The sequence below is a fragment of the Myodes glareolus genome, chromosome 7, assembly GCF_982192425.1.
Source record: "Myodes glareolus chromosome 7, mMyoGla1.1, whole genome shotgun sequence".
Lineage (NCBI taxonomy): Eukaryota > Metazoa > Chordata > Mammalia > Rodentia > Cricetidae > Myodes > Myodes glareolus.
Genome location: NC_142032.1, coordinates 6,339,510 through 6,361,167, shown reverse-complemented (window position 1 = coordinate 6,361,167; position 21,658 = coordinate 6,339,510). Strand labels below are relative to the sequence as shown.

Genomic DNA, 21,658 nt, shown 5'->3' with positions numbered 1-21,658 from the left:
GATGGAAGAGGTCAAATTACCACCTTTTCAAGATGGCATGGCCCTGTTTTTAAAGCTCTAAGGACTCTACCAGACAATGCTTAGATCTAGCATGCACTTTCAGCTGAGCAGTAGGATACAACCTCACTGTGCAAAGGTCAGTAGCTAAGTCGTGAGCTTATCAGGAAAGAGACCAGGAAGCAAATTCCCATGCACAGTTCTTCAAAAAGGAGAAAAACCCACCTACAATCCACAACCCCAGACAACCTAGAGAACAAAGAGGACCCTAAGAGAAACATACATGGAAGACTTAGGAAGGAGAAAAAGATAAGATTTCCTGAGCAAATTGGGAGTGTGGGAGTCGCAGGAGAGGGTAGAATGGGAGGGGTTTGGAGGGAGGGGAGCGGATAAAAATGTTTAACTCAATAAAAACAAAAAAAAGGAAAAAAAAAGAGAAGAAATAGGAACAAGCCTATCGAGGAGATGAGACCTCTGTAATACAAACTTTATAACATCAAAGGTGCTGAAAAGAGAAACAGAAGATGACAGGCTTCCATGCTTGTGGGTTAGCAAATCAACATTATAAAATGGCTATATTATTGCAAATTATCTTATGTTTAATATACTCTCCTTCAAAACCCAGTGTCATTCTTCACAAAACCAGAGAAAGGAACCTAAAATTCATATGGAAGCACCAAGGATCCCATGTAGCCAAAGAAATCCTAAGCAGAAGCAACACTGCCAGAGGCACATGATACCCAGTCTCAAATTCTACTCAGAGCCATAGTAACTACGGCAGTATGGGCACTGGCACAGAAACAGCCATGTAGACCACTGGAGTGGAATAGAGAACCCAGAAACAAACGCACATGGCTTCAGCCACCTGTTTTCCCCCATAGGTATCAAAACCATACATTGCAAAACAGGCAACCTTTATAACAAATAGCACTGTGAAAACTGCATTTGACATACAGAAGAGTGAAACTAGATTCTTACCTCTTGTCCTGTGCAAAAAAAAAAAGAAAATTAAGTTGAAAATGAACCAAAGACCTTTATGTAAAGCTTGAAACTGCTATGGCAAACCTATTTATCTTTCTTTATGTATATGTATACGTACGTATACACATGTGTGGGTGATCACAGAGGCCAGAAGATGGTGTCAGATTCCCTGAAGCTAGAGTTACAAGAGGCTGCTTGTCACCTGGCAGAGAGTCTAACCATCCAACTCAGGTCCGTGGCAAGGCAGCAAGTATACTCCACCCTAAACTATCTCTCCAGTCTGAAAAACACTTTAAGATACAGGCAGAAGCAGGACCCTTCCTAAAAGAACTCTAAAAAACTGACAGATAAGATTACATAAAATTGAAAAGCTTCACACAACAAAGGAAATAACTACCAAAGTGAAGAGACAACCTATGGGATGGGAGAAAATCTGCCAATTACACTTCAGATGGTGGGGGTGATTGATTTGTAGGAAATATAAAGAACTGCCAAAACTAGACGCAAGAAAAGCAAATCTTCCAGTCAAAGAAATAAGCTAGTAAAAAAAAAAATGTTTCACATCCTTACCCATCAAGGAAATAAAAGTTAAAACCCTTGGAGGTTCCATTTGCTTGGTCAGAATGGCTAACATCAAAGGACAGCAGGGCCAGGATGGTAAATCTGTAATCTCACAGAAGAGGCAGGAGGAGCAGAAGTTTAGTGGTGCATAGTAAGTTTGGGGTAGCCTGGGCTATATTAGACACTGTCTCAAAAAATTAAAAAAATAGACCAAAACTAAAAAGGTAGCCAGTACTGGCAAGGATACTGGAGAAGGGAACCATGTCCTCTGTTGATGTGAATGAACGAATAAGGGCAGTATGGAAGGCAGTGTTCTAAACCGCTAAAGGTGGAAATGCGAATGAGACAGACATACCGCTGTTGTGTATAGCCAAGGGACTTTTATGTCCTGCCACAGAGATACTTCATATCCTTGTGTCCCCAAGAGCAAAGACACGGAAGCAACCGGAATGTCCACCAACTGACGAATGATAAAGAAATGTGCTGCATGTATCATGGAATTAGATTCTGCTATAAAGTAAATGGAATCATGACATTTGCAGGAAAAAGGATGGAGCTGGGAACCATTATGTTAAGTGGAATAAACCAGACTCAGAAAAACGAGATTTGTTTTTAATACACACATCCTAGATTTGAAAGAGTAGGTATGAGGGAGGGGATCCAGTAAACTAGGAAGGTGACAGTGGAAAATTCTTAAGGGAAGGAGAGAGAAAAAAGAGGGTAATTGAATGCTTGTGAGGAGAGAGAGAACAGAATAATGGGGGAGGAAGCCGACCAGCAAGAGTCTGGGAGACAAATAAGAACAAAATGTGTACGAAAATGCCGTGGGAAAACACAGCAGTGTGTATGCTCACTTACAAAACTAGAACACCAAGCCAGTGAGCAATGATGCTGTCAGATCTTAATGCCTTGATGAGCGGTGATTTCATTTATTGCCACACAAGCATGGGGACCTGAGTTTGCATGTAAACTACTGGGCAAGGTTGTGTATGTCTCTAAACCTGGCGCTGGGAGGTGGGGGAGGGAAATAGGCAGATCCTTGAACTGGCCAGCTATCCTAGCCCATTGGTGAGCTCTGGGTTCAGTGTGATACTTCATTTGCTTTTTAGGAAATTTAGTGCAAACAAATATAAAAGCATAATGTTAAAATGATTAGTAATGACCGTGGAAAAGATGTTAAACAAATCCTGCTTCTGGTTATACATCGATAGAATGGAAAGCAGAGTCTCGAAGTGGTCTCAGCCACATTCATGCTTTTCATGAGAGCAGCTGGTGTGCCACTGCTGGGTAAATAGATACACTAAATGTGTCTGCTTGGGAAGGGATAGTCAACCTTCACATTTACGATGAGCTATATCAGTTACTTACGTGATCACTGCAAAGGGCTAATAAAAAGTATCTTATTTTCTTATAAAAGTACATATCTTAATTTCAGTTGCTTGTTTGGTCTTTCTGTATTCTACTATAGCTATTCAGTCTTCACAAGTAGACAGTGGTGACAGACTTGCATTGGTCACGAATGCAATAGAATGCTCTCAGAGGCAGATGCATTGCTGTCTTTTTCCGTGGAAGTTATTGACATAGTCTGGGCTAATTTGCTCTTGTTCCTGGTTTTTCCTCTTTTAGGGAATTGTACAGATTAGCCCTCTTTGCAACCTCATAGAGTCCCTACTCTATTTCTGTGTAACTATTAATATAGTTACTGTCAATCTAGTGGTACAGTGCCTTAAATACATTATAGGCATTATCAGTTAATCTTCATGGCTGCCCTGAGGGTCATTAAGACCTCTGTTCAATCCCCCACGCCTGGTAAGTGGCGGTGCCTACAGTGAGAACACAGAGTCTCCCCACAAAGCCTAGGCTATGATCTGTTAGTGCATTTCTCTCTCGGCACCCATTAAACTCTCATGTGCGGTATCCAGAGTGTTACAGGATGACAGATGGCTGAAGCATGCCCTGCTATGATTTCAGTGAGCAAGGCATAACTAACATATTGCTGTATACATTAGTTCATCAGGTGGTTTTAATGTGTAAGAGTTAGGCTGGCGGCCGAGGTCACGTGTTGGTTGTATGTGATTTTCTTAACTAGGAAAAACTTTATCACAGAAATTTCCTCCCATAAATAAGGCAGGCTGCTGTTTCACAGGTGAGTCGCAGGGAACAGTATCCCCTCATCCTGGAGAGTCAGACGGCCACATCAGGTTCCATGGACCAATGGGCTGCTCCAAGGATGCTGATAACAAATTAATGAGAATGTTTTGATTAATGCACATGTTTTTCAACACAAATTCTCAACAAAGCAAGCAGCTTAGCACCCAGTGTCATTGTCTAGCTGCTTTCTGAACCAATCAGGAAGTAAGTGCTAAAGCATTCCAGTGTTGCATGAGTCGCCTGTGCCATAGTTATGCTTTCTCAGCTGTGAAGCCAGGACTTAGAAGCCAATTCTTTTAGCACTAACCATTTGAGAAAATAAAGAATATGCATGTGGTTCACATTTTTTTCTCCCCACTTCAGCTTGAACAGATGGATTTGGAAGTTCGAGAAATTCCACCGCAAAGTCGAGGAATGTACAGCAACAGAATGAGAAGCTACAAGCAAGAAATGGGAAAGCTGGAAACAGATTTTGTGAGTTCAGATCTGCCCTCTGTTGTCCTCAGAGCATTAGGTTGCACTTGTGCCTCATGTCTTTGGTGTTTCCTCCCCATGCCTTAGTCAGCATTAAGTGCACAGTCTCAGAGCTCCTGCAAAAGATGAGCTGCAAAAGATGGGTTTGTTTAGGATTGGGGATCACAGGGATTAGAGTTGGCAAATGACGGAAGTTGGAGGACATGGCTCACAGCTAGATCCTTTGAGTCTGCATGGTTCTTACTAATATTTAGCGTTGGTTGGAATTTCAAGCTCCAGTGTCCCGGGCTGAGTAGATGGTTCAATGCCTGAGGACCCGAGTCTGCAAACCCAGCAGTCATGTAAGCAACTGGGCTGGGTGGCGTATGTCAGCCTTTTGAATATGCTACAACACAGTGGGGCCCTGAGAACATTAGACAAAGCCAAGCAAGTAGTGACTTGCTTGTGATCTGCCCAGAAGGCAGATGAGGTGCACGTTCCCTTACACGAGATTTTGAGAATGGTCAGACCCAGAAACAGAAAGTAAAATGGCACTTGCTGGGGACGGGACAAGGAGTGCCCAGCGCTGTTGTCTGTACAGACTTTCCGTTCTACAAGAAGCAGAGTTCTCCAGCTCAGTGCTGTGAATTTGTCCAGCACCAGTAGGCTAGGCACCTAAAAGGACCTAAAGTCGTGAATTTTATGTCATTTGGATTTTACCACAATTTTAGGATTCAGATAAAAACCTTGCTAAAATTACCGTGAATGATACAGATAAAGTAATGAATGTGAAGGTAACAGTTGTTCTTGTGTATGGGCACAGCAAACTAGGGTTTTCATAAGCAGATCACATTTCATACTCTTCGCGTTTAAAGTGAAAGGACATGCAGGTGAAGAAAGAATTGTCCCTTACCTGTGAATGACACACTTGCGGTTTGTCACACAGATCTGCTGTGTTTGTGAGTCTGGGGTCCACATTTACAGGGAACTCTAGAGTTTATAAGGATCGTTCTGAGTCTGACTGTCCCTTAGTTATCTGTCTGGAAAGTACACTCCAGACTGCACTGTACCTCTCCACCAGTGAATTAAGGGAAATGCTCCTGAGGCTCGGACGCATTCTGGTTTTACATCTTAGTGGGAAACTCTCTGAGAAGTAAGATGGCTGCATTAGTCACTGTGATAGTCAGCCATGATGAGAGATGGAGAGACGCTGCTGAGGAAGCTGGCAGGTAAGGAGGAAAGGCAGATCTGCCTCAGAGTGTCAGAGGGCTCCGTCATGGCTGTTAGAACATCGTGCTGAAGCAAAGCAGTGCTCTTTGTGGTGGCCACTGTCCTTGTTCCTGTGCAGGATATGCCATGCTGACTGACTTCTGTCAGAGGGCCTCTGGCGGACAGGCCACTAAGCCTTAGCATGTGAGCTTTGGGAGGGGCCATAAGTCCCTCTGAAATAAATGCCACTGTGTTCCTATTTTTAAAGAGGCACAAGCAGGGCGGTTGTGACAGTGGCGTGGACGGGGGTATCTATGATGGGTCTCAGTGTCAGAGCTTAGTCCCTGTGCTCCCTGGGTCAGATCACGGGGGGAGGCTGACTTCTCTTGTAGAAGAAATTTGAGGTAGGAAGAAAATTATACTGATTTAATAATTTGTACCTTGTATGGTGGATTACAAAACAGAATTTGTCTACTCAAATTTATACTTAGAAAATTCTCGGATTACTGCCCAGTGAGGAGTGATGACAGCAGAAGAACGTCTGTACGGATCATTTTCCATTTGCTCATCTCATTTTCACAGACTTCTTCGGCACTTGTATTTTTCTCTTGAGTGCCCCCCACAAATACCCTCAGACCCAGCAACCAGTGTGCCCTTTAGGAGAGCTGTCTTAGCAGAAGGCCACCGTCTTGGAGACCATGAAAGGTGTGACAAGGTCACTCCATTGCAAGGCTTCTCTCTTATTTGTGGGTGGTCTCTTTCTGTCCTTACAGGATCTCTTGCACACACTAGCTTTGGAGTTTAATCACCTCTTAGGAGACCTGTTCCCTAAACCCATCTAAACTAGGGCTTCAGCATGTAGACCTGGAGATGCAGCTCAGCCCAGAACACTGAGTTCCATTTTAATGTTTCTATGTTAGATGTCACATTACTTCACTTCCGTAGCTTCTATATCACCTGGCCCAATGTTTAGTCTTACTTTAGGTATTTAGTAATTGTAGTTTTGGGTGAGTGCTCCTTTCTCGGTCACATTTTCTACTATGAAGATAAACAGAACCAGCGACCGTGAGCCCAAGCTTCTTGTCCTGTGACGTTTGTGTGTGCTCACTGCTCTAGCTTGCTTCTGCTGTGTCTGCAGACATCTTTCTCCAGTGCTTTTATGTTGTCTTTACTTATACTTTTTTCTTTTTTTGAGAAAAGGTTGGTCTCACTATTTACCTCTGGCTGGCCTGGAACTTACTGTATAGACCAGGCTAGCCTTGAGTTCACAGAGATATCCCTGCCTCTGCCTCCCAAGTGCTAGTATTAAAGGTGTGCTTTGTCATGCTTAGCATTAAAACTTTTTTTAAAAATGTGCACTAGTATTTTCCTTGCATGTATGTCTGTGTACCACGTGCATGTCTGGGACCAGCAGAGGAAGACGAGGGCATTGACTACCCTAGACCTGGAACTACAGACAGTAGTGAGCCTCCACGTGGTGCTGAGAACCTGTGTCCTCTGAAAGAGCAACCAGTGCTCTTAACCATGGAGCTGAACCCCTCACCTGTCATTTTTATTTTTAAAATTAAAATATGTTCTAATTAATGTAAATGAGTTTTGCATATTAATAGGGCACACTGGAGCATTTCCATGCGTGCATATGCCCACTGCATAGATCAAGTCTGTCCACTCTCTGCCCGTGACTCCTGTTCCCCCCATGCTTTTCTTATACCTAAAAAGCCCCTCTTAATTTCTTTTTGCCTCCCTCTCCCCTTCCCTGTCTCTGAAGACTTTCTACTGTGTTTCTGCAGCTGACATCTGTTTCCATAAGTGTGAGAATGTGTGACATTTGTCTTTCTGCTCATCTGCCACAGTGGCTTACAGTGACCGGCCCTTTGTGAAGTTCTTTAACGAACATTATTTAATCTCATGGTATGATCTGTAGACAGAATGGTTGTGCATTACTGGCTTCAACATGCAGCACCGTAGAACCAAGGAGGCTTAGATGTGTCAAGTCTTCTTTAGTACTGCTGTGTGTAAGGCCCTGTCCTAAGTCCCGAAATGTAGCCTGAATTTGAATGAGCATAATGTTGTTGTTCTTATGGAGTTGAAACTCTAATATGGACCTTGGAGGGGGAACTTCTGAGAAGGTAAAAATACAGATTATTATGTTGCTTTTTAAATTTGTTTTCAATATTGGTGTGAGTGTGCTTAGACCTTGAAAAACAAACAAACTGTGTGAAGTAGTTGGTTCAGGCGAGAGCACATGAGTTTAGCATAGAAAGGCCGTGATGTCAGAACTGTCACAGAAAAGGAACCAGTGAAAGGAGAACACAGTGAGCTGAGGGTTGTTTCTTCGCCGTCAAACTTAAACAAGACACAAACAAACCCCATTGAAGTTGTCTTTTTGTTACAAACACGTGTAAGATGTTTGTCTCAGTAAATAGCAAGGAATCGGAATAGTGTGTAGTGAATCAGAATGCAACTCCAAAGGTCTGCTGAGTGCCTGAGACAGCTGATACTGCATTGTGATGCTAGCACCATCTTGTGGTTGATTTGTGTAGTTGCATTTTTTTTTCTTTTGCAGAGCTGAGCTTCCTTTAAGACAGCTCAGTCCCATAGAAAGGATTGGGCTGTGGTGGGAGTTGGAAGTAGCACTCTGTCCCCTGTCGAAGTCCACTCCTCTCCCAGGTCAGGGTGCCCGAATGCTGTCCTCTCCTGTCTGACAGGCTATGTGATGTGATTGTTAGGCCAGAGCAAGGCCGCCTACATCAGAGAAGGGCCCTTCTATTGACAGTCTCAGCAGTGAGGCTGAATGCTCCCGGAAGTCCAGCTGCCTGCAGACTGCTGGAGTCGTCCCTTAGGTCAGAGCTCAAAGGACGGTGTGAAACAGCTTGAAGCTTTTGCTGCGGTTACCTGCACTGTCTCTTTTCATAGCTGACAGACAACTTGAGTATCCACGGACAGCCTATCTTCTATTTTTTTAAGTCTGAGACTTAAAAGAAGTGTGAATGGGAAAGAGAAATTTAAATTTTGATTTTTTGGGGGGGGGGGCAAAAGGTTAAGAACTTGATGCCTCTGTTTACATTCTATCTCCCTTGTACTTGTGGTTGCCTGGGATATTTCTGTCTTTGTGGGGACTGTAGGGAACAGTTGAAGCATGTTTAGAAATGCGGCTGGTCTCAGCTTTAATATGTAGCAATTATCACATACTTGAACCTTCTTTCAGGAACATACCTGTATTCTAACAAGAGATACGGGAGCTTCACATTACAGTTAAAGTTGAGAGACCAAACAGCAAAACATGCCTTCTGTAACATGTAGGCATAACGTGTACAGGCTGTACCCTAATAGCCCACTTCCCATTTTTCCCAGATATTGAAGACTCTTCTTAAATTGACTGATCTTTTCAGTTTTGCTGCTATAGCAAGATAGTAGGTCATAAGATTGCTATTTTTGCTTTTGTAATCAAACTTGCTCACTCTGTTTTTTTTTTTTAAAAAAAAGACAGCTGCAAGATATATGTTAAAATAAGACTCTGCCTACACATAGACAAAATTCATATGCTCCGGGAGGTCAGGTTTTCATTTTCGATGGTGGTTTTCCAATCTCTCCTTTCCCTTGCATAACTTTCTGTAACAATGATGTCATTTTTTAAAAATGTATGTTTTTGATTTATGTTAATTTTAGGTCTATTTAATGGGAGCATGTTACTTTTTCAGTTATGTTAGCTTTTGTTGAATACCTGTATGTTTCAATTTATTTCCTTCATCACTTACTGTGCTGCAGTAAATATCTTCAAATGGGTTTTTTAATCAGGATCGTTTCTAAGAAGGCAAATTAGTGAAGAGAACCCAGTTCTGCAGTTCTCATACCGCTCGGCAGGCCTGTGTTCTGGGCCCTTTCCACGCTGTACTTGTGGATCGTCAGATCACTTCTGCTCCGTTTCTCCTCCATGTTAAAACATCCTCAGGAAGGACCAGCCGTTGGTAGACTGGGGCTGAGCATCTAATGTGTATCGCTCACTTAACTCTCAAAAGTGGCAGGAGAAAAATACTGTGATTGGGTTTTTTCAGACTCCAAGGTGGAATATCGCTGGATTCTTTTCTAAGGTACTCCCTTTAGGGAGACACACAGCGTTGTCAAGGCCAGCAGGCGTGTGTGGTTCCCCATAGCTGGTTGAATGTTGAATTCATTTTACATTTTCAATATTTCTTTTAGGCATTTGCACACACTGTGACCTTTCAGGGGAAAGGCAGCGGTCTATTGAGGTATCATGTGCCTGTGTGCACACATGCTTCTCTTTAAGAAGAGGATTTAGTCAGTCCCACCAGGGTAAATGGTTAGAAAGCTGTCATGCAGCTGGCTCTTTGCTTGTAAGAGTCTTGTTTTAGACTCTTTAACTCTACTCATTGGGCCTTGTTGATTTCAAAGATGAGCACAGGAAGTGGACCAAGCTGGTAGGAAGATAACAAAAGCCTGTGTTCGGCTGTAATCCCTGCCCTCTGTGGGCAGGCCATGCTGTGTGGCTCTGGTCTCCCCACCAAAAGTAGGAGAGGTTCATGCCCCTCACCCTGCCCTGTTGTGTGTACCAGAAGTGGTGTTATGATCTGAAAATTCTCAGCATTTTTTTGTGCTGCTAACTTTGAGGCTGGTCTTAGTAGATTTTCTTGACCTACGAAACTTTAGTATTTTTCCAGAGTGACTGACTTTATGGTGGCTGCTGAGTCTTGAGACTGTTGACTGTAGGTGATGGAGACTTGTGTGACCTGTGAAAATGACTTCCATATTTACTGCAGCCAAGGCACAGGTCAGGTGTGCCCTGGTACAGATGTGTGTCCATCCACACATGTGTCCTGTGGAAACTCATCTTTCTGTGCTGCTGGAGTCTGAGATGGGTTTTGCTGTCTAACTGAAAATTTTCCTTATGTAACAATACTTTCTTTAAAATGTTATAGTTATGGTGCCATTTATTATTAAAGAAACCAGGTGTTTTTTTGAGACAGGGTTTTTATTTAGGCTGTATATCGTTTTGATTTTTTTTATGTAGCTGAAGTATGTATTTTCCAGAGAAAATGCTAAATTGATATGTGTGTGCGTATGTGGGTGTATGTATGTATGGTTTGTTGGTTTTAGAAGTCTTCTCAGCTGTAATCCTTAATGACAAGCTACTTTTAACTATTCTGATGTTTACTTATACTCCTGATCTCAGTAGGAAAATTTTTTGTTTGTTTTTGTTTGTGTTTTGATTAGCTGTGAGCCTGTGATAGATTTGGCTTTCCCATTAGTCACTAGATGGCACTGTTTGTTTGCAGAGTGCCGTTTAAAAAAAAAAGAAAAAAGGAAGCGACTATGGTAGTAACAGAAATTACTGCCTCATGAATAAAATATTTCTGATGGGATTTGCATTTCTATATTGGCTGAAGACACTGTGTTGAATGTTTTATTAACCAGCCCAGTGCAACTGTCAGCCTATTAAAGAGATCCAATGGTCCCTGTTTAGATAAATAAACTAAATAAATCCAATTCGTCAAATTGTGTTCCTGGCTGTTTATTTTACATTCTTTTGATGTACAGTTTATTTTAAGTTAAAGCCACATCGGTTTAAAAATTAATGGGGAAATGTTATTTGGTGTTTGGAACACGAGGAAGTTAATTGCTGTAGTGAGAAAGCCATCTCTGTTCTAATGCTAAGTTGTTTGCTCATGAATAGTAAACTTTTCACCGGTAGCTCACGCACTGTGTCCTGGTCAGAAGCCATCTGATACTTTGCAGGCGGATGGCCAGAGACTGCTGGTGCCGTCCTCAGTCTCCCTGGCTGCTGACGCCGTCCTCAGTCTCCCTGGTTGTCACCACTCCTGTATGCTTCTCACCTGCTTCCCATGGCGTCCTGCTCATTTCTCACGTACGACCCACAGTTCCTTGGACATAACAGTAGCTAATTCATTTCTAAGTGAAACGTCTTTTATGAATGTACTTTCCTGGTGTACATCAAACATTAAAGGGGAGAAGATGACAATGAGAGAATGACATTCGCTGAAGGAACCAAAAACCTCAAGATGATGAGTCCATAACAAACCAGTTCCCATCTGTTCCTTGCCCTCTTAAAGCTTGTGCTCAAGGGAAATCCATGGCCGTATAATATAGCACTACCAACTGAACTAGAAAGTTCATACGTAGGCCCTAGGGCTACAACAATATTTGAATAAAACACGTCAATTTTGTGCTTTGCCAAACTAAAATAAGTTGATAACTTGAAATGATATATAATGGTTCTGACGTCTCATTTCTTTTCCACAAATCCTCAGCCGTGTTTTGTTCTATTCTTACTGTCTTTTATCCACATCTGCATTGGAAAGGTTCAGAGCAAAGCTTAAAGTGGGCTCGGCACTTTTGACTTTGCACCCAGCTTTTCAGGGCGTTCAGCTGGTGGTGATGGGACTGTGCCAGATCTCATCTCCAGGGTGAGGGTTTCAAGCTGTGTGGTCGTAGCTGAAGATGTCTCTGTCAACTATTTTAAGGTTTCTTGTATAAGAAGTTAAAGTAGGGCTTGGATGGATTTTGCCAGAATTTGCTATTGATCTCAAGTTAGTATAAACCTGGCAGGCCATAGGCCACGCGTACAAATAGTTTCATTTTTGTCTGTTATTTTGCTTGAATTTGTGCCCTTCCAAGGCTGAAAAAGCCATTTAGGGGCATAAGAAAATTTAAAATAGGGAGTCAAATTGCTTTAAAAAACATTTTGCCTTGCTTTTTAGAAATTAGATAACGGTGTAAGTACCTGTGCTCAGGTGTCTCTGGAGTGCCTGTGCTGCCACCGCAGGACATCAGGACTTCGTTCCCCAGTCCTCTCAGACACCAAAGCTGCTAGAGCATGCTTGACCCTGAAGACTAAGGGAACAGCCCCCTCCTCACCCCCCTCACTCTGCTGACCGTCGCTGGAAGCACATTCTCACTCAGAGCTGGAACCCAACTGAAAACGGACTTCTCTTCTGTTGACAATGACAGAATTGACCTGTAACTCATCCCGATAATGGGGAGTGGGTACCCATTTTTATCCTTTGAAAAGTCACTTTGCCCAGCCACAGCCTTGCTAAAAAAAAAAAAGCTTCTAATTTATAAAATTAAACAACTTTCTTAAATTAATTTACTGTGAGTCAAAACAAAGATACCCTTTCTTGATTTTTGTCTGCTCTGCAGTTTTCCTCAGTCACTTGCTGGGCTTTTATGGCTGGCCCTTGCTTCTTTCCGTGCCTCCCAGCTCACGGCTTTCACCATCTTCCTCTTCTGATGTTTGTGTTGTATATGCTCACTGTGAACTTTTAGCCAGGTGCACATTGTGTGTGAGCACAGCCCCACACTCCTCTACTTTGCTCGCTGTGTTCCAAACTTACAAGTACATTGAACTGAACAGAGGGGACAGCTGGCTTCTTCTTGGTCACATGATATTGAAACTAAACAGGAAGAAGAAAGTTTTCATTTCACAGTTAGATACCTGCAGGTTTATAGCTGCTATTTTAATGAGGTTTAAACTTTCCTCCTTTTCCTTATTGAAGGACTGTGGCTCAGGGTCAGTCACTGCAAATACTGTCTGGTCCAGGGATTCTATTAGAAGACTTATGTACACTTCAAAAATATCAGGTAAATATTGTTGCAGGTTTGTTAATACTCCCCCCCCCTTTTTTATTGTGTGTAAGCTAAGTTTAGTCATGGACCACATTTCTAGGACAGAAGTGGGAAATACTGAGAAAATCCAGGCTCTGTGGTCCCGAGCCCTCCTGCATGTGGTCGATCTGTCCTGTGCTTTAGTTTTCTTGCATGAACCTTTGAATTCTGCCTACACAAGGAGGAAGGAGGAAGGCCCGTAGGATAATAAATGTGAAAACACTTGGAGAGCTGCAGTAAGTTTTAGTTGGCAACTTTGCTGTGTGCAGACAGTAGTCCTGTAATTAAAGAATTAAGAGGTTAAAGTATCTCAAGGTCAGAAGATCCTTAAAAATCCTGAAACACGTAAAGCATCTTCCTTAGGGCTCCAGAGGGCGAGCTGCAGGAGCATGCACCCAGGGCAGAAACATGGAGTCTTCCATTGCATTCTCAGACGTGACCTTCATTCTCGCCTTGCTTTTGTGTGCCAGTCCATTTTGTTTTGTAAAAGACATCTTAGAAATTAATCCATGGTAACAGAAAGCAAGTTTTCTCCTTGACCTTGTGGGAGTAGAGACAGAAATAAAGGCAGAGGAATTATGATATTATATATTCTATGTCATTTCATCATATGCATTTATTATTTTATTATTAAATAAAAATAAATTTATTATTTATTTATTAGCAAGTTTTCATCTGGAGTTTAAAATACACATGCGGTGGCTTTGTCTTTCTTTCATATACTTTCTCCAGTTTCTAGCCCTGAAACCATTAGAAGTCACCATTGTGACTGGAGGCAGAGAAAGCGTGTAGTTTCTCCTTACGTTGTCTTTATTGTGAGGAGAGTTCATGGTAGCATACCCAAGCCAACAACCAAATAGCCTAGTGGTTGAAAAGCCCCCAAATTTCTCTTCTATTGAGGATTTGGTTTGGAACACAGACATAGCATGGTGGAAACTGGAAGATTTGAGTCCAGTTTCTACCAGTAAAACACATATTTCTAAGGAAAGAACAAACCTGGAATCCAAAGACGAAAGCTTCAAGGTGGTGATGTTTCTGTTGCTTCGAGGAACTTGGTTTTAGATTTGGTAATTCCTAATAGTTTGCTGTTGTTGATTTGGATGCGTGATCCTGGGAACTGAACCTAGGACCTTACTAGGAAAAGCACTTAGTCACTGATCTATGTCGTCAACCCCAAATTTGCATATTCATATTAATTATAACCATAGTAATTGTAATACTGTGGTAAGTAGAATTATGGAGGGTCATTAGAGTCGTGTGTGAAAATGGGGAGAGCCATCCTGCCTCGGTGTAAATACTGCAGATGGCAGTAGAAGGGCTTTGAGTGGCAGGCCTTGTAGGCACTGATGTCCACATTCAGACTTGAAATGAGGAGGGGTTTCAGAGAAGCGCATAGGCAGATTGAATGACCAGAGTAGATAGATGCAGGTGACAAACCTCAGGGCGGTTGGTGAGGGTGACATGAGTTTGGAGCAGGCTGAAAATTTTCCGGGCACAATATGTGAAGCCAGACTTTGGTCCCAACCTTTGCTGCACACGGGAGTCTGACGCCAGATGGACTTGCTCTCACACACCTAGGGCTGTACTGGGCGTCACAGTGGAGTCTGACGCCAGATGGACGTGCTCTCACACACCTAGGGCTGTACTGGGCGCCACAGTGCTGTTTTAGTGCACGTCCTCAACTGGTTCTCTCCGTGCACATTTGACTTTGGAAATTAGTAGCTGGGGTGGGAAACTAAGCCAGACAGGTGGGCAGAGCCCCACTGGGTAAGCGGAAGAGCCCAGCCCTGACCCAGTTTGAATCGGAGCTGCTAACGGCTGGTGACCCAGCAGCTCTGCACCGAAAACAGTGCAGTTCTTTCTTCCTTGTGAGCTGGACTTCTGTTTAATTTTATTTATTTTTCTGCTTTCAAATCCCTAAAATGATTTTAAATGAAAAATTTTAATTCAGAAAAATTTGTTATCTTACAATAACATGTCTATCAAATTGACTAAACATTAATTTCCTTTTTCTATACTGTCAGGGGCCAGGGTTGACAAAATTACCATTTACCAGGGTAGGGGTGTGGGTATCAGAAAAGTTAGTAAAGAATACTAAGATGCGAGTAAAAATAATAAAACATAAGCGTAGGATAATATCAGGAAGGAGTTCCAGTGAATACTGAAATGCACTTAATTTTCCATACACTTTTATACCCCAGTACAAAAGGGGGAAGAAGGCAACAATAGATTTCTTCAACATGACACAAAGGACATCTGAACAGTTAATTGCTTCAGCACTTTGAGACATCAAGTCATTAGCATTGTGTTTTTTAGGCAGTGAAGCCACCCTAGACCAAGTATCCTGAAGGCAGCCATTCCCTAGGTCAAACCTCCTGTTACAAAGGAAGGAGCAGAAGTATGCTTGTATATCCTGACCATCTGTCAGGGTGGAGTGAATCTACTGTGTGGACCCTCTTAATGTCAAAGGAACCAGTAACTACATCCTGAGTCAGGATGTGTAGCCCTGGTTGTTGTCAACAATTTTGAGCAACTTCCAAACTCTCTATCAGACAAGGATGAAATAGGCTCACATTTTTGGGCCTCCACAGTATACTTAGGTTTTATGATAATCTTTACTTGGAGGAAACAAAGACAATACACATACGTAATTTTTTTTCTGTAGGTGGAAAACTAATATTTTAAATTCTCACTTGAGCAAAAGCAAGCTGTGAGCCTTAGTTACTACTGATTGTGGCATTGACCTCGACCCTTCAGTCAAATGCCAGTAGAGCATCTACATGAGAGTGTTTTCATTGTAAAAGTTGCTATTTCAAAAGCATCGAATCAGACATAAAGCTTCTTAAGGTGAAATACAAGAGTTTGTGTTTATGTGTGTGTGTGGCTGTATCTATATCTATATCTATATCTATATGTGTGTACTGTTTCTGGATTTAGTAGGACAAACTGCATATTGTACATAGGTGCATTCTTGAGAACATACAATCACACACACTTTTTCTACTCTGTGAAGTTTTGAATGATAGATTGTAACTTAATTTTGTACAAGAATTGTCAAGAAATTGATAGTAACCTCTAATCGGAGACAAGGAAGTACGGATGTGATGGATAAATGGGATTCTGTTATGGCCAATGTCTTCATTGATCTTCACAGAATTGCTATTTGCTTCCCCGGTGTCTTTGTTTTCTCTTGGCAGAAAGCCAAATGAATTTGAACTAGAAAGAAAGTGAAAACTCCTTGGTCCAATGATGATAGTTGTGCACTAGTCTGGGGAAAGTTGCTTGCAACCTAGTAGCAGAATTTACTAGAAGATTTCTTGCCTCTTGTTTAGGAAGAAACTGGAAGTTCCTTATACAGCCAGGTTGGAAAATTTTTAATTTTATACTACCCAAAGCTTATGATTGCAATTTAAATCATCAAATGGCACAAAACAATGGTTTTCAACAATCCTAATGCAGTCTTTTAATACAGCTCCTCATATTGTGCTGACCCCAAACCATACAATTATTTTCACTACTACTTCATTACTGTAATTTTGCTGCTGAATTGCAATGTAAGTGTCTGTATTTTTCTGTAGTCTTGAGTGACTTGTATGAAAGGGTCATTTGACCCCAAAGGAGGTGATGACCCGCAGATTGAAAACTGTTGATATAATAGTTAGAATTTTAAACTATAAAAAAATTGAAAACTAATCCTGAGTAGAATTTAGTCAGAAATACTGAGATTGGAAAAATACTGCCATTTATAGTTTTAAAAAGTGCTATTTTAAAATCTACTATAATTTTACACCAAATTAATTCTTTTCCTAGTTTTTTAAACGTAGTATATTTGCTGAAGCATTTTGCCTTACTTTGTTGTCATAGAGATATCTTCCAGAAAGTATATAATTTCAAAGTATTCTTTATCATTAAATTGACCTCTTTTGAGTTATTTGTTACACCCTTAGGTGGATCCTACAGAAGTGTGCCTGTGTGTCAGAAAGACGTGCTTGGGGGGACGTCGTTGCAGTGCATTGCCTACCTGAAAGGATTTGCTGTCTTCTAACAGTGTTCAGAGACTGTCAACACAATAAAACTGGGAAATGGCCATAGATGGCAGTGTGGCTCACACTGATGTTTAAAATGTGCCATGTTGTGGCATTTTGATATAGGAATTTCCAAGACCAAATTAATTTAAAGTTTACTTAAATTTTTGCATTAAGATTAAAATTTTTGAATTAAAATTTTGCATTACTTAATTTTTGTGTTAAGAGTTTACTTTCCACTTTTAACAGTTTATTTAAGCCCAGCGCAATTAGAAACGCTCTCTACGTTTCAAAAAGCGTTAGTAAACACCGCCAGGTAACATACTAGTAAAAACTGTCTTCTGCTCTCGACAGGGTCTTTGGAAATTGGGTGTGTTTTCACACATCTGTGCAAAACCTCTTTCTGCAGGGGTAACACTTCAAGTGCAAAAGTTAAAGTGTGGCACCCCCGCCCCCCCCTTCTCCTTATCTCTCCAAAGCTATCACCAAGACCTAGCCACCAAATCAAAGCATTTTGTCTTTTGGAGTTCTGTCATGACCAAGTAACCATACAGGTGAGTGACAAGAGGTGCTAACTGTGGGCAGAAGCCTTGAGGAGCAGAGTGGGAGTAGGTGTACACGAGTCTCGGGGAAAGGGGGACACGCGTTCCTTCAGAGTGAGGGTGCTGTGGACCCAGGCCCCACTGCTAGTGTGTTTGTTTGGCAGCCTGCCTGCTCCTGCTGTGTCTCATGTTTCCCAGGGCCTCGTGGAATCTGAGCAGTTTCAAGAACTATCTCCAAGTATATGTGGATGTTGTCAGTAAGAGAAAATGTACCTAAAGAATTTTATCAGTTAGTATAAAGACTTTCTCCACTTCCACATTGCTGTCATGTGCAGATACTCACAGGCCTATCGGGCAGGGAAGACTAACTCAGCTATTTTCCTGTACTCTGTGTTGTAAACTGGGTTACTGGGTGCATTCCTGTCTGGAGTCTAAGACTGGTAGGAATAGGATGGTTCCCTTTTAGGGCAGAAGGAGGTTAAGATCTCTTTTAATTAAATAATAGTAATAATAGGCATTCTCCTGGGTCTAGAACAGGACCCTTAGCCTCAGTACTGTTGAAATTTTGAATGGACCATTCTTTGCTGGAGAATACTGTACTGTGTAGGGTGTTTATCAACACGTGAGCTTCTACCAGCAGCCACCCCCTGTTCTTCAGTTATGGTCATCAAAAGAAGATCTATGGATATTCCAGTGTTTCTTTGAGTAGAATTTTATCCACATTTAAGAGCTAATCGGTCTAAATGGTTTCTGACAGTTTCCAAATTGTGAGAACACGTGAGTTAACGATTATAGGGCCCAGACAGACTAGGTGTGTGCCGTTTATTCTTCAGCCATTTATAATTCAGACATAAGACATATGAAAACTAAGAGGTGTTTCCTAAGTTCTTACTGTCTGGATCCAAGGCTGCTGGACTTTAAAGCCGTGAAGTCCTACTTCTGTGTAGTATCTGTCTCTAAGGAATTCTGTCATCTTTTAGAGCCAGGATATAGAGTTGAAAGATGGTCGGTCCATTAATAGCCTGTGTTTATTTCACACCAGCTGTGAGCCATGAGAGGCAGCGGATGGACCCTAGAGTTGTGTGAGCACCAGCTCTGATGCTAACCAGCTGAGTGCTGTTGGGTCAGTCACTGTGCCTCAATGTGTTCCGCTCAGAATGCAAGGCCGATCTCCATGCTCTGTAAGAGCAGCGAACTCCTTGTCTAATGGTGCCGATGGTGGAGTGCTTAGTCTTTCAAGAGTGCTGGTAGTTTTCCTGTAACTTTACCATTGTTCTGCAGGCAGTTTAGATAATTAGTATGCTTTGGAACCTTTGACTCAACTTAATCTATTAATCTCATATTGATATGTCTCCATTTTCACTCTCCCTAGACCATTATTCACCTCCTTTGTGGAGTCGTTTCTAATTCCCTTTCCTGTCAGGATAGATTTTCTTTCCTCTTGACTCACCTTGGTTCTTGTATCTGTAACCTGTGCTAACTCACACACCATTCCTGAATCCACTGGGTTATGTTTTAGGACTGCATACAGTTACAAATCCTCACAAGGAGAGAGTGTGTCTGCTTTTTGTCTAACAAGCATTTTGTAAGTGTGGGACAGTGGATGTTTAGTGGTTGCCTGCGACCCAGAAAGACTTTATCATCCTAAGGGAAACCAAGTTTAAATAGAAACACATATGGCAGTGGCGGGTACAAGGTGCCCTCTAAGATTCCAGTGAGGAAGTCATGTGTAGCTTGAGTTGTTTCTACTAACCAACACTGGAGTGTGTCTGTTATAGGGAGCCTTTCCTCCTGTGACTGCCTTCAGATCTCTCAGACCAGGGGGTTATGATGCCTGGGGCCAGAGATAATAACTCAAGAGCCCGTGTTGCTCTTGAAGAGGACTCGGGTTCTATTCCCAGCAGTCACGTGGTGACTCACAGCTATCCACAGTTCCAGTTCCAGGGGATCTAGTGCCCTCTTCTGACCACTGTGGGTATCAAGCATTCACATGGTATTCACGCAGAGAGCAGACAAAATGTTTACAACATAAACAATACAGTGAATAAATCTTTTTAAAAAAAATAAAAAAGAATGATCAGTAATGCTCCCTCAACTTCATCTTCTCAGAAGTATCACACGTAGGGAATATGGCGTGTCTGTTGCCAGAAAAGGGCTGATAAGTAAGATTCAAAGTAGTCTTCCATTTCTCTGAGGTCCTTATTTACCTTATCAATACTTATAGTGACATGTGATTATCAAAATTGTATATTAAGACCAAACTAATAAGTTAAACATGTTGTATTTCTAGCTAATAAAAGTGATGTTTAGGGAGAGTGTTAAAATGTACAACAGGTCTCTTTCCTAAGTTCTTCCGTATAAGTGTATAGATGGCAATTTTATATATTATTTGTTTACTCTCCTATAGAGAGCATAGCATAACAGCCCACAACCTAACCTTTCTGTATAGAAAAAAAATGTTAGTTCTGCATTACATCTATCTTTTAATTTTATTTCAAAGTTTTTATTATTTCTTAGTTTGTTATCGTCACCATTTCATGTACCTAAAAAGCAGCTGTTGCAGTTAGATTCCTGCTTCAGAGCCTTCTGTGGCTTTTCTACTTAAAGCATTGCCACTGTAAAGATGTATGTGTGCACGTGTGTGTACCTGTGTGTGTGTATGTGTGTGTTATGTTTGTGTTCATTCATTTCCTATCTCTTGATTGTGGCATCTACCTTTTTTACCTATACAGAGTCTTTTGGGTTACTGAGACTCAGGGAGATGGGGTGTGCATCCCTCTCCTGATGGTCCCCCTCCTCCCACTTTGTGAAGACACATTCTCTGGGACATTTGACTAAAGTAGGTCTGTGCTAGGTGAGAGTTACATTGTAGGGACAAACAAGAAACCCTTTCAGAGAGGTTCATAGAGACAGCAGCATGAGCTGGAAAGAGCACCTGGTTACAAGTTTGAAGCCCAGATGGAATTCTTGCCTTAGCCACCGGTCATCTTTGAGAATCTTCACATTTGACAGGGATCCGCATCCTCCTTTTCTCTTGCAGTAGCAGTAGAGGAAAATCCCCCTGCTTCACATTGAGGTCATTCTGAGGCTCAAGACCACTCCCACAAGGTGTTTAAACTGCCCTCCAGAAAACAAACACATGGTTTTTCGGTCTTCCTTCCATGTCCCCATTCCTGGGGGGGCTGGAAGGCCACCTGGGAGCACTACTGTCCATTAAACCTGGGCTTTTTCTAATTTGTTTTGATTTGGTCTGATTGGGATTATTGTGTCGGCCGAGAGGCTTATCGGGATGTAGAAACATTTCATCATGTTTCATATAAGCAAGGAACACACACTGGTTCCTGTCATAGGATATAGCCCCCAAACCATAGTGTCTACATTTGGACAGACCCTTTTATGTTACCTTCAAGCCATTCCTAGTCCACAGTCTCCTCCTTCCCTCTTTCTCCTTTCTCTCCTTCCCTCCCTCTCTCCCCCTTCCTCCCTCTCCTTTTATTTGTTGTTTGTTGTTGTTGTCTGGTCAAGACCTGGTTTGAGCTCATTGACCTTGAACCTATGAACCTTCTGCTTCTACTGTCCCAGCGCTAGGACTACTGTAGGTGTGTGTTTCCGTGCTTGGTTTATCCCATGATGGATACTGAACCCAGTTCTTTGTGCATGCTAGGAAAGCCCTCTACAAACTCAGTTGCATCCCATCTCACCATAATCATTGTATTCTCATGTCTACATTTTTCTGTTCACAACATATCCTTGACTTTGCCATCTTAAATTTCCTGACATCAAGGCATTTGTGTGTATCTATTATAACAGTAGAATCCCAGCTAGAAATAGTACCACTTTCTAAGGGCAAAGTGATCTCAGGTTAGGAATTATGCAGGAATGCATGTCTTACAGGTGTTCTGTGCTTGGGTTGAAAAAGCATTCACTACAATTAATGAACTCTTCGAAAGGGAGTTGTGAATGGGGAGGGCTCTACAGTGCTGCATTTTAGAGTTCCATGTAGTGTTATCGTTGCCAGTCGGATCAAATCTGTAACGTCCCAGCATCTACTTCACTTCTGATACTTCAGAATGCACAAGAGACGTCTCTTGAAAT

General features: G+C 41.9%; 1 protein-coding gene across 10 annotated transcripts in view; it reads left to right on the top strand.

Moving 5' to 3' along the window:
• Positions 1–21,658, top strand: part of Vti1a (vesicle transport through interaction with t-SNAREs 1A) — a 313,453-nt gene that overhangs the window by 11,205 nt on the left and 280,590 nt on the right. For all 10 annotated transcript variants that reach the window (XM_048423304.3, XM_048423309.3, XM_048423302.3 and 7 more), the window contains exon 3: positions 4,054–4,164. In XM_048423304.3, the coding sequence (XP_048279261.1) occupies positions 4,054–4,164 (111 nt within the window). The remainder of the gene's footprint in view (positions 1–4,053; positions 4,165–21,658) is intronic.